Genomic DNA, 15681 nt, shown 5'->3' on the forward strand with positions numbered 1-15681 from the left:
TCTAAATTGCACAAACATAAAAATGAGGTGGTTAAGCATTATGAAGTCTTGTTTTTCTTTTTGTTTTTGAATCCCTAAGATATGATTGCAGGCTGTCTGATTTTGTCTTCTTTGATTTGGAAAGGGTTTCAAGCATGGTTGTTAAATTAATATCGTAGTAGGATTGATGGTAAAAGAAACCAATCTTTGATCTGGATATTTCAAGTATGATTGTTCAAATTAATATTGTATGGGATTGATGGTAAAAAAAAGAGAAAAGAGTACAACTATCATGGTCTGGTAGAAATGGTGAAATTGTAGTCATTTGGACAACTTTTAAAAATGAAAATTTTAATAATTTAATATAAGGGATTGCATATGATGTTAAATCTATCTTATTATAAAACTATAAATTATGTCTCATGGAATTGCATTATTAGTTACAGAATATATATAAATTTATCTTTCCGGTACTCAACCCATCAAGGTGGTTAAGTACCAAAAATTGACTCCTAAGTACCGAAAATGTCTGATTACCCACCTTGATGGGTTGAGTACTGAAATTTATCCTTTAAATACCGAAAATGGGTCCTGAAATATCGAAAATGGTGGGTGAAATACCGGAAATGGGGTGCTAAGTACCAAAATTGGGTGAAAAAGTACCGAAAAGGGTTGATTACCCACCTTGATGGGTTGATTACCCACCTTGATGGGTTGAGTACCGAAATTGGTCCTTTAAGTACCGAAAATGAGCCCTGAAGTACCGAAAATGGTGGGTGAAGTACCGAAAATGGGGTGCTAAGTACCAAAATTGGGTGGAAAAGTACCGAAAAGGGATGATTACCCACCTTGATGCGTTGAATACCGAAATTGGTCCTTTAAGTACCGAAAATGAACCCTGAAGTACCGAAAATGGTGGGTGAAGTACCGGAAATGGGGTGCTAAGTACCAAAATTGGGTGGAAAAGTACCGAAAAGGGCTGATTATCCACCTTGATGCGTTGAGTACCGAAATTAGTCCTTTAAGTACCGAAAATGGACCCTGAAGTACCGAAAATGGTGGATGAAGTACCGGAAATGGGGTGTTAAGTACCCCATTTTGGCTGAGTACTGAAAAGGGCTGATTACCATCTTGATGGGTTGAGTACTGAAATTGATCATTTGAGTACCGAAAATGGGTCATGAAGTACCAAAAATGGTGGGTGAAGTACCGGAAATGGAGTGCTAAGTACTAAAATTGAGTAGAAAAGTATCGAAAAGGGCTGATTACCCACCTTGATGGGTTGAGTACCGAAATTGGTCCTTTATGTACCGAAAATGAGCCCTGAAATACCAAAAATGGTGGGTGAAGTACCGGAAATGGGGTGCTAAGTACCAAAATTGGATGGAAAAGTACCGAAAAGGGCTGATTATTCACCTTGATGGGTTGAGTACCGAAATTAATCCTTTAAGTACCGAAAATGGACCCTGAAGTACTGAAAATGGTGGGTGAAGTACCAAAAATAGGGTGCTAAATATCAAAAACAAGCTTGGGTTAGGGTTAGAGTTTGAGGAATCGCGCAATTTTTAAACAGGCTGGGGATTTAAGTCAGTCGACTGAGATGAAGCTGTCACTCGACTGCGTCAATCTCAGTCGACTGGACTGAAACTCCAGTCGAGTCAAAAACATTCTGTATCGAAATTTTTAACAATCAGTCGACTGGAATTTTCAATTCAGTCGAGTCACTTACGATCTGTATTGAAGATTTTGTATACCAGTCGACTGTACTGAAAGGTCAGTCGACTCAAAAACATTCTATGCCGAAAGTTCAATGTATCAGTCGACTGAATTACTGAATCAGTCGACTGATATTCTCTATGGTTTCACAAATAGATATTTTTATTTTTAAAAAAATATTTAATGCGACAAAAATCATGATCATCAAAATATCTAAACCATTCCCAATCATATATATCTAATTTAACATTGAAACATCCAAAAAATTTAATCCACAATTGAAAGGTTGCATTGCTCATGTATATTTCATTAAATAGTTATTCTAATTAAACTCGATTCTTACATCGACAACTATGACTTCTTTGGGACACGGAAAGTACAGTAGTTGATAGTCCTCTGATACCACAAGTATCATTGATTACACAAATTAGTTTAGTTTAATGTGATAGAATCATTGGCAAGTGAGATGGATCGATCCAAGAAAAACTGGTGCAAGAGGCTTTCAATAACTTTCTATGAACAACAGATCATGAGTTGCTAGGAAGCTTCCAAATTTATTAGCAAAGATTGGAAGCTCTAGAAGGTGATGCGATGGCTGAAACTTGAAATCTTCGATGCTAGGCGATGATCAACCATATCTATCTGCAGAAGAGAAAGTAAATTTACAATAAAAAATAAGGAAAAAAGCATGCACATAAGGGCCGAAGGAAAGATGATTACATTACGATTTGGTAATGAAACTTACATCTAGAATACATACTGCTTCTATTTGGTGGAGGAGCTCCATGATTCTATGGAAGAAAAAGAAGAATGTATATGCGTCAGGTGAAATTAAATAAATATAGTTTTTGAAGCAATACACATTATTGTCAATATGAAAGTAATCAAACAACAAACAAGAAACTAAAGCATAGTAACTTTTTTAAATTACTTTCCAATGAAAAAAAAGAAAATGAAATTTACTTGAAAATTACCGGGATACTCTGGTACAACACTAGAACCTGCTGAAGTTCAACATATCAAATCGTGTGTAAAAAGGTCAGCTGCATTTGCATTGGGAAAGAAATCAGAAAAACACCACTTAAATAACCAGTATATGAGTGCTGATAGTATGGCAGAGAAGACCCATCTCCAGAAGGGTATGCGCCTCCAACAGGGTATGCGCCATAGCTAACCAAAACATCAACATTTTTAAAAAAAGGATAGGTTGCTCAGATTGATGAACTTACTGAGGTTAGATGTGCAAACCTTGAGCTGGAAACTGGAAAAGATCTGTCAAGACAGAGATGAGGGTATCCTCTGGTGTCAAAATATAAGGCATCTTCTCCCTACAGCAATAGTAGTATGCCAAGGATATGATCAGAAAAGATCAAGGTGGAATTGCACTATAAAAGAGTAATTACCAGATAAGCGAAGGAACGTTTTGCTCCAGCCACATGTGGATAATCTTGTACCATAGGACCGGTTATGCAAAAAAAAATACAAGTGAAAAGTAACTTATAAAATCATTAGAAGTAATAAAAAAATGTTCATAAAACTAAATGTTAAACTTGAGTGAGAAAATAGGAAAACAAAGCAGCATCATAAGGTTGTCCATATGGGAAGTAGACAAAGTAATAACACTCTCATCCCAGCAGTAGCAACTAGTGGGAAGGTATGATTGGAGCTAATAAGGACTTGCCAGGCAGACTAGGAAAGAAAACATAAGGACTACCAGGTTGAGTCCATTCACAAGATCAACTTAGATCCACTCTAGTTAAACTATTCAGTGAATATTGTATACAAAATTCAACTTTGGTGATTGAAATGATGATATCTTTAGGAATCATATAATGGTTTAAAACATAGGTCAAATGAGGTTACAACAACTTTTTAAAAAATAAAGGGTTGTATTAAAATTTGAAATAGTTTACGAGGTCATGGTGCATTTTAGTTAACTAGGTTATTCAACAGAAATTTGAGAAGTAAGATAAACATGTTAGGTAGCACCTACTCGAGTAAAGCATCTATAGCCAATCTATGGAAGGATTCTATGGTAATCGCTATAGCTTGACAACCAATTAAACCTAGTAGTGAGCTCCAATAGATGAAATAAAATGAGAAAACATACATTGAGATAATGCAAACATTATTCAAAAGTCCAATCAGTTCTAGAATTAAACAAGTTGAATCAGCCAGAGCAAAAGTACAAGGAAATAGGAACAACAAAGAATACTCTAGTAAATGTAATGGAAACTAATCTAATTGATTTGAATGTTACTAATTTGATACCCTTGCATAAATTTAAAAAGTGTGAATAAATTCATAAATAGACCACAAATAGTTGAGATAAACATTGACGATAACAATTAAGGATCAATAAAAACACTATAAGAGGAGAACCATATGTGAAGTTTGTGAACATTATATTGATTGACAAAGGTAGGGACCAGATCATGCACAGCATCAATCAAGATGCAAATTAATAATGCAGCTCAAGATAGTAACAAACACACACACAAAAAAAAGAAATGGGTTAGCACTGTGACCTCTTCGATTCTGGGCGACGTGAAGCAGATGATCCACGAGGGCAGCGCGATGGGTTTAGGGTTTACGGAGAGGCGCGATTTCTTCGCTTTTGGGCGGCGGTTCTAACCTCGCAGAAATCGGGCGGCATGTAAATACATCGCGATCGGGTATAGGGACCAGATCATACACCTTCTTGTTATTGCAATAAAAAAGCATGCACATAAGGGCTTTTTTATTGTAATAAAAAGCTGCAGAAGAGTATCTCATGATCTGTTTTATTACAATAAAAAAGCATGCACAGAAGGCAAAGATGAAGCAGACACCTTGCTGCTAGAAACGCTCGACACGTTTGCAGTGGGTTCTTCTTGGAGAAATGAGCGCCAAAGGCAATGAAGAAGCACAAAAAAAATATCATTGCAGTGGGTTCTTCTTGGAGAAATGAGCGCCAAAGGCAACGAAGAAGCACAAAAAAATATCAGTGCGGAGGAGGAAGAAGAGGAGTGCGACGGCGGCGACGAGCTTGTGGCAGCGCTTGGTGCCTTCGGGCACATGGAGGAGAGGGCGCGGCTACAGTGGGCGAGGGCGAGAGGGTGGCTGTGACGGATCGCACAGATCGGGCGGCAGGTCTTCTCGCGGCGGCGTCTTCCTGCGGCGACGAGGACGAAGGATCGGCAGCGAGGATTTCGGATCGGCGTGGAGCGGATTCGGCAGATCGGCGAAGATGTTGGGTTTCGGCAACGAGGAATCGAGCGGGGGAATTTGGGAACGAGGAGCCAAATTTGGGCGCCGAGGGATTTTAGCTTCGTCGCCACGAGGAAGAGGGATTTTAGCCACGAGGAAGCGGACGAAGCGAGAAAGTTGTCCACGTCAGATGTCGCGGACGAGGAGCGGATGAAGCGGAGCGCAGCAGAGCAAAATCCTATATATATATATATATATATATATATATATATATATGAAAGAATAAAATCTTTATGATAATTTATGATTTGATTGGTATAAATCAATTTTCAGATTTAGCACAATTTATTTGATCTAAGATAAAGTTGAAAGTTAATTAGATCCTGTCTCCCAGACCAGAATCTAACCATGTCTCAGTTTAGATCACCCAAATGGGTCTAGACTGGACTGCGCCTAAAGTCTAAAATTGGACTCGTCCTCACTGGTTCGCTCCTCCAGTGACTTACCTCACTTACCTCATGCAGCTCTATTTAACTTATTAAACCACCAGGACTTCCTGCCAAGGCTCAACCATCCTGGTCTTTCTGCCAAGTCTCAACCAACTTGGTCTTCGGCCAGTTGTCAGGCTCCGCGGACCCAACTGGACTTCCTGCCAGGGCTCAACCACCCTGGACTTCAGCCTGGTGTCTGGTTCTAAGTCTTTCGACCCTGCACACTTAGTAAAGAGGTTAAATCCATAATAAATCTAACTTTAACTTATTTGTCATTCATTAAAACTTGAGTTTGACCGTTAGTGCAAACTGCACCAACAATATTAACCGTTAAGGAGGAGCTCCCAGTGGTCTTTTATTTGAGGAGTAGATTGTTGGAATACAATCAAAATCCCATATTGAAAATACATGGAAAAGATCCTAAGATTATAAAATGAAAAATATCTCATTAGTACGAGACTTTTTAAGTAAAATTCAAAAATAAAATTATGAGAGTGTGGATTCAAAATGGATAATATTGAATCAGTCGGACAATGCTCATGGCAATAGTTATTTGCATTTTGCATCATTTTGTTGGACACCTGAAAGGAATTATGAAGCATTTAGTAAATTTTGATTTGAAGGAGCGAGACGAAAGGAATGGAAAATTGAAACAGAATGTTACATGTCTGCTGCATGAGCCTTCAGTCCATCAATCCAGCTATAACCAACACCATCACTGAATTGCTCCTTCTGCCTGTAAAGAATGTGCTGCAATGCAAAACAAAATACTCGTTAATTCTATCAGCAAGATCTCTGACAGAGCCGGCCCTGGGCCGGGGCAAACGGGGCGACCGCCCAGGGCCCAACAATCCTAGGGGCCCAATTTCAAACCATTAATTATTAATTTTATATTAAGAATTAGTCTTAGGGTTGGGTTACGTTGGGAGTCACGAAGCGTCGAAGAAGCCGCCGCCCGTTCTGTTCTCTCGCTCCTTCGCTCGCATCCTCTCCTCGCACCTCGCCGCTGCCGCTCCTCGCCTCCTCGCCTCGACTCCGGGCTCGCTCGCACCTCGCTCGCTGCCGCTCCTCGCCTCGCGGCTCCGGGCTCGCTCGAAGCCGTCGCGCATCCTCTCCTCGCACCTCGCTCGCTGCCGCTCCTCGCCTCGCGGCTCCGGGCTCGCTCGAAGCCGTCGCTCATCCTCTCCTCGCTCGCTGCTCGCTGCCTCGCTCCTTGCCTCGCTCGAAGCCCTCGCTCCTCGAAGCCATCGCTCGCTGCATCCTCTGATCGTCACCGACGGTCGGTGGGAGTGGAACGGTTCTCCTTTTGCACGATCTCGCTCGGTGGGACCGTGGGAGTGGGGCGGCCGGTTCTCCTTTTGCACGAAGCCGACGGCCGGCGCTCGGTCGGTCGGTGGGAGTGGGTCTGGTCAGTGGGACGTTCTGGTTGCCGGCGCTCGCTCGATCAGTGGGAGTGGGTCAGTGGGAGTGTGGGACGGCTGCTTCTGGTTTTACACAGCACACTGGCCACTGCACAGCATAGGTATCTATGGCGCCGATTTCTTCTATAGTACTTTTATAGTTTGTGATAATTAATCAATTACATTTTACATTTAATGTCTTAGTGATCTTCCTATGTAATTCCTAAATTGTAGGTAATTTAGGGTTTCAAATAGAGTCTCAGAAAGTTTATCAAGGGATTAGAAAAAATTGCATTATGTGTCATTGGTATGATGATTTTAGATTCTGAATTCTTAGCTTCACTGATGAATGTTTAAAGATGCTAGCCTGAAAGTGTACAGATACATTTATTTTTTTGCCGAACTTAAAATTATATTTGAAATCATTTTATTATGCAATGATTGTTTAAAATGTTTTAATTGGGGATTTTGTTTCTTCTGACAGTTCAAAGACCGTCCATAAATTTTGACTGAAGAGATACCTTTGTGAAGCAGTGAAGATCCCCAAGCAGTGAAAATTAATTAAATCTTATTTACGGACTACGATGACTCAAGATAGACTAAATGGATTAGCAATTTTATGCATTGAAAAAAATATGTTGGAAAATATTGAATATGATGCTATCATTGATGAGTTTGCTTCTAAAAATGCATTACGAACACATTTTAAATGAGTTACCTATGTATTTTTTTTATTGGTCGATGCTTACTAGCCGATTCACTCGCGACACTCTTGAGAAAGGGATTGCTGCTATCCTACCTCAGTCCTGAGATCATGAAAGGGAAACAATACGATGGCAAGGTCAAATTTCGATCTCATCTTGCCATTCTATTTCTGCTCTCAAATGTTCATCTGAAGATACTTGTAAGTAATGTATGATAATAGTCTGAAGTATTCGATTTATGTTATGGCAGATGGCTGATGTCTGGTCGTGTGGAGTCACTCTATATACGATGTCAATTTGGTTGGGAAATTTCCTTTCGATGGCTCGGGCATTACATATACCTATCAGGTACTTATTGGCTTTCTGTTACTAAAATTCATCAATGTGTAAGTTTTTATACCATGGATATTCTGATGTTTAATTTTATTAATTGCAGAACATAGTTTCAGCTAATTATCCGATTCCTGAGCTTGTCACGAAGAGTTGCAAGGATTTATTATCCAGGATTTTTGTTGTCGATCCGTCAAAGGTAGTAGTTCTGAAAGTCTCAAAAGCAAACTACTTCAATTTCAGTTCTTTAGTTACTCATCAAAAGGTATATATTTACAGAGAATAACAATTGCTGAAATAAAGAAGCATCCTTGGTTTCTAAGGCTGTTGCCTCCAGCGATGACCGAAGAGGTCCAGATGAGGTTTTACCATTGTGAGCCTGACGAAGCCCCCCCAAAGCTTGGAAGACATAAGGATGCTCATTGAGGAGGCAAGACATATTTCTGCTAGTTTAAATTAGCAGAAAAGTTCAAGTATGAACTTTTGTTTACTTGTTGCCATTGAGTAAGTGTTTTTTTTTGTACAAATAAAAGATTTTTTAACAGTGCAATTTTATATTAGGGCCCAAAAATTTTAATTTCGCCCAGGGCCCTTGTACACTCAGGACCGGCTCTGATCTCTGATGAGCAAGATAACTAAAAGACAACCTTTGGCAGGTAGGGATTCTCCTCATCGTCGAAGGCCTTCCTCAGCACTCACTTTTCAATTCGACCCGACCTCGATCTGAGACGTAAACGGAGAACCAGTCGGAATATTCTGTGGGGAATCGAAATCCTTGTAGATAATGCAGTTCGCACACCATTTTTGATTCAGGATCGATGCTCATTGTGACATTTATAAACTCCTTGTCTAAGAACGGCACGCGAGCTTCAAGCCCCCAAGCTGATGTTGCTTTGTTAGCCCTCAAGCGATCATATTGATGGAGAGCTTTAATCTAGAGAAACAATAGGGATCAAAATGATCGTTTAAAGAAAGGCTAGTCATTTTCAACGAAGAAATGAATGAATGAATACCTTTCGACATGTCTCCATGTGTAATTCTTCCTTGCTTGGCGCCTTGTGAAAGTACAAATAGCCTCCAAATATCTCATCCGAACCCTCGCCAGAGATCACCATCTTCACTCCCAGTGCCTTGATCTTCCGAGACATGAGGAACATTGGTATACTGGCTCTAATTGTTGTCACGTCGTATGTTTCGATACGATGGATATTGGAAATATAAATGGAAATAATAAAGTGGAAGGATAGAGAAGACCCTCATATGAAGGAGTTTAGTTCCACATTGGTAGTTGATCGGCAACTTGATTGATTTATATTGTATCGCAAGCATTAATGTTGTGAACAAATGTAAGGGGAGAGGTTCTCTCTTCTCAGCCTCTTTAACACTCGATGTCCTGACAGTCAGTGACTCGGCCACACTGCTCTCTCTGACAAAGATTGAATAACAATAGAAACATACGAAAAATATAATTTCTAAATAATTTGCCTCAATTATCATTTTTTTTGTTTTGATTTAATTTTTAAATTAATTTCTACTACCGTGCCTACTGTCTGCCAATCATTGATCATCGTAGTGTCCAGAAGAGGAAAGAGCGGCTGAGAGGCTTTTAAAGCAGAACGGGGACTTGCTTCTGGATTAGGAGAGAGGGCAAGGAAAGCAGCCACCTTGGGCCTCCGCAATGGCGAGTTGGGCCCTCTCTCAATGCTGCGGCATCACCGCCTTCCCTCGCCTCCAATCCGGCATCCTGCCCGCCGCCGGTCTCCTCCCTCTGCGCAGGCGTACCCTCCCCTCCACTTCCACCGGTTTTTCATTCTCCGCCGCCAATGGCATCTATCTCCGCCGCCCCTTGGGCCGCCGGGAGCTGGTGCTTCGTGTCAGCGCGCCGTCAAGCGTGGTACCCTTGGAGGTCGAAAGGGAGTCGTCCGAGGGCAGAGGAGGGCCTAGCGTGAGCGGGATCAAGGAAGAAGCTTTCGACCCCGGGATGCTGCCGCTGTTCGGGCTAGCGGAGATCCGCGCGGCCATTCCCAAGCATTGCTGGGTGAGGGACCCGTGGCGCTCGATGAGTTATGCGGTGCGCGATGTGGTGGTGGTGTTAGGGCTTGCAGCAGCGGCTGTGTACATCAATAGTTGGATAGTGTGGCCGCTCTACTGGGTTGCGCAGGGGACGATGTTCTGGGCTCTCTTCGTTCTCGGCCACGACTGGTATGTAACAAACCCTAATTTACTTGTTTCCTCTAGAAACTTGAAATTTTGGCTTGTAAATTTTAAAACAAAGCCTCAATTCTGCGGCAGTGGGCACGGGAGTTTCTCAAACGACCCAAAGCTTAACAGTGTGGTTGGGCATTTGCTTCATTCCTCCATACTTGTTCCTTACCATGGATGGTAACATCTTTCCCCAAATATAAGGATTCTAACTTCTAAATCTCATTAAGTCAATTTATGTTTGCATTAATGGCTAATGACAATTATTCTGATTGCTTTGAGCTGTGCAGGAGAATTAGCCACCGGACTCATCACCAGAATCATGGGCATGTTGAGAATGATGAATCATGGCACCCGGTTAATAACTCATCTTTCATCCTCAGATCCTGGCGTTGGAGATTTCTTTTTTCCCTTATCCACCTTGAAAACCACTGTATTAGTGAAGCTAATTCATCTTGTTCTAATTGCAGTTGCCTAAGAATTTATATAGGAATTTGGATCCTTTAACCAAGAAGCTTCGATTCACATTGCCATTCCCTATGTTTGCTTACCCCTTCTACCTGGTGAGTAACAAACTAGACACCTTGCAGTTGACGACAGAGAAATTAACATTTCGATCATGCTCAGACTTAATCTTCAATTCATAACAGTGGGGGAGAAGTCCAGGGAAGTCCGGTTCACATTTCCACCCTAGTAGTGATTTATTTGTTCCTAGCGAGAGGAAGGATGTTATTACATCAACTGTCTGTTGGACAGCAATGCTGGTGATCCTTGCAGGTTTAACCGTTTTGATAGGTCCTATTCAGATGCTTAAGCTTTATGGCGTTCCATATTGGGTTGGTTTCTCTTCTTCTTTCCATCTTGTTCTTCGCGTGGCAATTGGATGATGCTGAAACTATTTTGGTTCCAAACACAGATTTTTGTCATGTGGCTTGATCTCGTGACATACTTGCATCATCATGGACATGAGGAGAAGCTGCCTTGGTTTCGTGGAAAGGTAAGAAGTCATTGCAAGTATCCAGATAACCTTCTATTGTTTTGCATAATCCTGTAGTATTTTTGTTATTTCCAAGCCATTACTGTTATCAGGAATGAAGCTTTCAGCAGAGCTTTGTATGGCTAAACTCAGAACAGCATCATATCAGCTAATTAATCTAGGATTCTATAGCATAGTTAATTGTGATCAAACCATGGTGTCGGTGATCCAAAGTTACATGTTGAGGCTCATAATCCTTTACATCTAGAAGCTAGATTTTTCATATTTGTCCACAAAGCATGATTTTCCAAAGGAAGCTGGATAATGAATTTTGATAGAAACTTGGTGTGCTTCATTCAAACTCACCCATCTGAAAAGCTAACAATCTATTGCTCATATCAACTAGGAGCGAGATCTTTCATTAGTTGGTCACTATTTTCCAGTGAGCCAAGTGCTCTTGATCCAAAATTCTTGAATGCTAATAATTTTTTGTCCATCTCACCTAGGAATAAAGTAATTCTTATTGGCTGACACTGTAGCACCAAAGCAAGCTTTTTTCCAGTGAAAATCTTATATAGTCACCCATAACTATATCAACCGAAACTTGATATTATTGTTCGAAAACCAACCATCTTAACAGCCAATAATCTCTCCCTCTTGTCATTTGCCAGGAGTGGAGTTATCTTAGAGGAGGATTGACTACACTCGATCGTGATTATGGATGGATTAACAATATCCACCATGATATTGGTACTCATGTGATTCATCACCTCTTCCCACAGATACCTCACTACCATTTAATAGAAGCTGTGAGTACTATCAGTTTTCTCCTTAGACATCTGTGCATGTATATTTTTAACAAGAATTGCTCAGAACATATCAATCTTGCATCAGACTGAGGCAGCAAAACCAGTGCTTGGAAAATACTACAAGGAGCCAACAAAGTCTGGTCCTGTGCCATTTCACTTATTTGGGATCCTACTAAGGAGTTTGAAACAAGATCATTATGTTAGCGACACCGGAGATATTGTTTACTATGAGACTGATCCACAACTAACCGTTGCTTCAGAAGCTAAGTGAAGGAACACCTCTGCCACCATTCTTGTATTCCCCCACATAACTCTAACTATTGATGGAATTGTATCAATTCATGTTGTTTAGAAAGGTTTGTCATTGTTGCTAAAACTTTGAAGGTGATAAATATAATGCGACTACTATTTTTGGCTCTTGTCATTTGATTTCTTTGTGGACTACTTTTTACATTTCAAACTTGCCATAATTCTAATGGATTGGACGTCTTTTCCTGACTCATTGAGCTTTGATTGTATTGCCTACTCAACTGTTTTTTTTTGTAAATTGAAGTAAATAAATATCAATTAAAAATAGGATTTATATTTACAATGACTAGAATAAGTAGGCAATATTAAACAAATTTTAATGATAAAATATATAAATAAAATTTATTTATGGTATAATTATTCTCAGCACACACCAAATAGTTAAATGGAAACAAGTGACGTCGCCTTCCTCCTGCCATTAGTCCCGCCTATAATATGTTCGACGGAATGCCCAAGAGAAGTTTGACCCCGGAATAACAGCTCTGTAGGCGGAACAGATGGCGGAGGCGACGAAGAAGGGCCCGTGGACGGAGGAGGAGGACGAGCGACTGGGGTGGTTCGTGCGCTTGTTCGGCGAACGCCGATGGGATTACTTAGCCAAGGTATCAGGTTTGAGCGGTGGTGGGGGATCGATGAAGGCAACGCGATCGTCGATCGATGCAAATGTTTTTGTTTTAGTTAATTTGCTTGGTCGCGCGGATGTATGTGTGTTGTTGTAGGGCTCGGCAGGTCGGGGAAGAGCTGCAGGCTGCGCTGGATCAATTACCTTCATCCCGGACTCAAGCACGGCCGGTTCGCCCCTGAGGAGGAGCAGCTTGTGATCCAACTCCATGCCAAATGGGGCAACAGGTTTGAATTTTACATGTGTTCACAAAGATTGAATTTTTTTTTCCTCCTTCCTTGTCTGCTGAGCTGATGTTGTGCTTAATGCTATGCAGCCTGAATTTTGGGGGAAAAAATACATGAAAATGAAATTAACAACTCGTATTAATTTTGCAATGATTTGATCGTTCTATTTCTGGTCAAACATACCCTGTGATGCAATGGTATTGCTGTGCTTTTAGCAATTTGATTTGGGAAAGTAACTTTATGAAATTGAAAGTGACATTAGATCCACTGCCGATCAGTAGTTTAGGGGTTATTTTCTGTGTCTGAAACAGTAGAAACTTTTGAAACTTTAAAGTCATAGGCAAATGGTTGGATTTTTAACTCTCTCTTGGTTGAGATTGATTATATTTTCTGAATCTACTGAAACATTGTGAGGAACAAACTACTGTTTTGTTTCTTTTTTCTTCACCACGAGAATCAAAGTCAAATTCTTGAGATTTTCTTGCATTCATAGTTTAGTGTGTTAATTTGTTCTAAAAATTTTAAATTCTATAAATGGGGATAATTTTTGACACTCAGGTGACCTATTGGCCTTATGCTTGTCTAATCATTTAACTAAATTGCTCTACATAAGGTAAGGTTTTCGCTGAGAAAAAAAAAGTATTTGGTTTTCTTCTCATCATATAACATCAAAAATCAAAGTTATAGTATTCATAGTTTAGTGTGTTTATTTGTTCTAAAAATTTTAAATTCTATAAATGGGGATAATTTTTGACACTCAGGTGACCTATTGGCCTTATGCTTGTCTAATCATTTAACTAAATTGCTCTACATAAGGTAAGGTGTTCGCTGAGAAAAAAAAAGTATTTGGTTTTCTTCTCATCATATAACATCAAAAATCAAAGTTATAGTATTCTTTTTTTCCCCCATGGTTCAAATAGCTACAGACTAAAAATTACTTGTATTTATATCCTTTCTCTCTGTTGTTGATTATAGTTTCTTAGCTGAAATTTGGTGGATAAAGAGAAATTTAGGCTTGAAAGTCTGAAATATATCAGTATTATTGAGACTTGGGGATGTTGAGGTGCACAATAAGTTCCCCACTTCACCAAGTGCATGCATAGTTTTGATTCATTTTATGCAATATTTCAGTAGTAAAAGTGACATAATTAACCTACTATTAGTGCAACTAGAGCTTCTACAGTCTTAATATTACTCGATGTAATATAGATGCTGAAACTACAGGTGGTCTCAGATTGCACGTTCCCTCCCTGGTCGTACTGATAACGAGATCAAGAACTATTGGAGGACTCACATGCGCAAGAAGGCACAGAAGTTGAATCTCTTCAGCTCACCATCCAGCTCATCATCCTCATCGTCTTCCCCTGCTAACGTATCAAAGCATGAGTTAGAAAGCATGGCAGAAGAAGATATCTCTGCTGCTGCAGCATTCGGAGTGACTGAGGGTGTGAAAGTCTACAGCATGGACCAGATATGGGAAGAGATTGCTGCCTCTGAGTCATTTTGTGAGGAGGAAGATGACGAGTTCAAGATGAACATAAAAATGGATGATGATAATTTCATGCACAATTTTTAACTTGGATGCAAAGTGACAGCTTAACTGATTGTCTCTATGCTTGCCTTGTCCATATTGGATATGCTTTTGTAATCTAAGCTTGATGTAGGACTTTTAATATGATCTTTTTCTTCTTGTTTTTTGAAGTTATAACCTTTTTGTTGATGATAAGGAACAGAATGTAGTTGATGTTAAAGACTTGTTTTATGTAATCTTTTGTTTGATATACATAAAGAACTATGGTTGATCAAAAATTTTTGTGCAGATTTTTCTTAACTTTTTTGTTTTTTTGAAAAGAAGATTATACAAGGTGCAGAAGATAATGCACACTGGTTCTGATAAGCCACTAGTGCACCACTCCAAAAGCTTGGTGGCCTTCAGATTTAGTGGGTGTAGTGGCCTTATCTTGCCATGAATTAACTTTAGACTAAACAAGGGCGGCTAGTGTTTCAGCACAAGACTAGACTGAGGTCAGACTTACTTTCTGTCACAATAATTTAAGACAAACAGCATCATCAATCAAATGGAGATATCTAAATGTAATCAACATTAGTGTTTTCTACCCTCAAGCCAAGAGCTTGACAATAATTTTAATGATCCTTACGGGCTAAAGTGGCTGGCAAACTCAATTATTTGAGGTTAGTTGAATTAGATTTTGAAATTTTATGGGAAAGAATAAATCAAAATAGAGGCTAAATTAAGATAAACATGAAAATTTTATATCTCCTTGACTAATTACTTCTAATTAAGTATTCAGAATACAGTTTATATATACTTAAAGGTTGACTTCCATAATATTATTTTGGATTCGAATTCTAGTCCTCTTACTTATTCCCCTAAATGCTTTACAACTACGTAATGTGGGGGCATCTCCTTGACTAATTACGATTAGTACTTATCTAGCTTACTTTGCTCCTAGTCAGATAATAAGTTAATATGACCTATACTTTTTGGATTGAATAAAACCATATTAATAATTGCCCTAGTCAAACCGCCCATATAATTTAATTAGTTGTTTTTGAAGCTTTATGATCAAACTGAAACTTGATGACGAACATCCATCATCCATGTGGTTAAATAATAGGTTAGCAAAGATCAGCATTCATATTTATTTTTCTTATTTAAATTGCACTAATTATTTTTTTTAAATGACATTTTGCACTTTTTAACCC

General features: G+C 39.6%; 2 protein-coding genes, 1 long non-coding RNA gene and 1 pseudogene across 3 annotated transcripts; 3 read left to right on the plus strand and 1 right to left on the minus strand.

The window, feature by feature from the left end:
- Positions 1–6035: 6035 nt before the first annotated feature.
- LOC141837066 (asparagine synthetase [glutamine-hydrolyzing]-like) lies at positions 6036–9377 on the minus strand (annotated as a pseudogene).
- On the plus strand, positions 6307–8394 carry LOC141842064 (uncharacterized). The gene is made up of 5 exons (XR_012602849.1): positions 6307–6897; positions 7260–7616; positions 7730–7827; positions 7916–8008; positions 8089–8394. It is a non-coding gene; the product is annotated as an uncharacterized LOC141842064 (long non-coding RNA).
- Positions 9378–9460: 83 nt separating the features above from the next.
- Positions 9461–12193, plus strand: LOC141838055 (omega-3 fatty acid desaturase, chloroplastic-like). The gene is made up of 8 exons (XM_074725444.1): positions 9461–10011; positions 10102–10191; positions 10302–10368; positions 10482–10574; positions 10662–10847; positions 10928–11008; positions 11659–11796; positions 11882–12193. The coding sequence occupies exons 1-8, from the start codon at positions 9488–9490 to the stop codon at positions 12065–12067; spliced, it is 1365 nt and encodes a 454-aa protein (XP_074581545.1). The 5' UTR covers positions 9461–9487; the 3' UTR covers positions 12068–12193.
- Positions 12194–12536: 343 nt separating this feature from the next.
- Positions 12537–14679, plus strand: LOC141838058 (myb-related protein MYBAS1-like). The gene is made up of 3 exons (XM_074725449.1): positions 12537–12714; positions 12825–12954; positions 14179–14679. The coding sequence occupies exons 1-3, from the start codon at positions 12603–12605 to the stop codon at positions 14528–14530; spliced, it is 594 nt and encodes a 197-aa protein (XP_074581550.1). The 5' UTR covers positions 12537–12602; the 3' UTR covers positions 14531–14679.
- Positions 14680–15681: the final 1002 nt, after the last annotated feature.

The sequence above is a fragment of the Curcuma longa genome, chromosome 11 (assembly GCF_044706935.1).
Source record: "Curcuma longa cultivar G26 ecotype Majalengka, Jawa Barat chromosome 11, ITB_CL_G26_1.1, whole genome shotgun sequence".
NCBI lineage: Eukaryota > Viridiplantae > Streptophyta > Magnoliopsida > Zingiberales > Zingiberaceae > Curcuma > Curcuma longa.

Excerpts from the sequence above, each read along its gene's own strand:
- LOC141838055 (XM_074725444.1), top strand. The coding sequence starts at position 9,488 with ATGGCGAGTTGGGCCCTCTCTCAATGCTGCGGCATCACCGCCTTCCCT. Across the intron at positions 10,012-10,101 it reads TTCGTTCTCGGCCACGACTG|TGGGCACGGGAGTTTCTCAA; the intron begins GTATGTAACAAA and ends ATTCTGCGGCAG. Across the intron at positions 10,192-10,301 it reads CTTGTTCCTTACCATGGATG|GAGAATTAGCCACCGGACTC; the intron begins GTAACATCTTTC and ends TGAGCTGTGCAG.
- LOC141838058 (XM_074725449.1), top strand. The coding sequence starts at position 12,603 with ATGGCGGAGGCGACGAAGAAGGGCCCGTGGACGGAGGAGGAGGACGAG. Across the intron at positions 12,715-12,824 it reads TTACTTAGCCAAGGTATCAG|GGCTCGGCAGGTCGGGGAAG; the intron begins GTTTGAGCGGTG and ends GTGTTGTTGTAG. Across the intron at positions 12,955-14,178 it reads CATGCCAAATGGGGCAACAG|GTGGTCTCAGATTGCACGTT; the intron begins GTTTGAATTTTA and ends CTGAAACTACAG.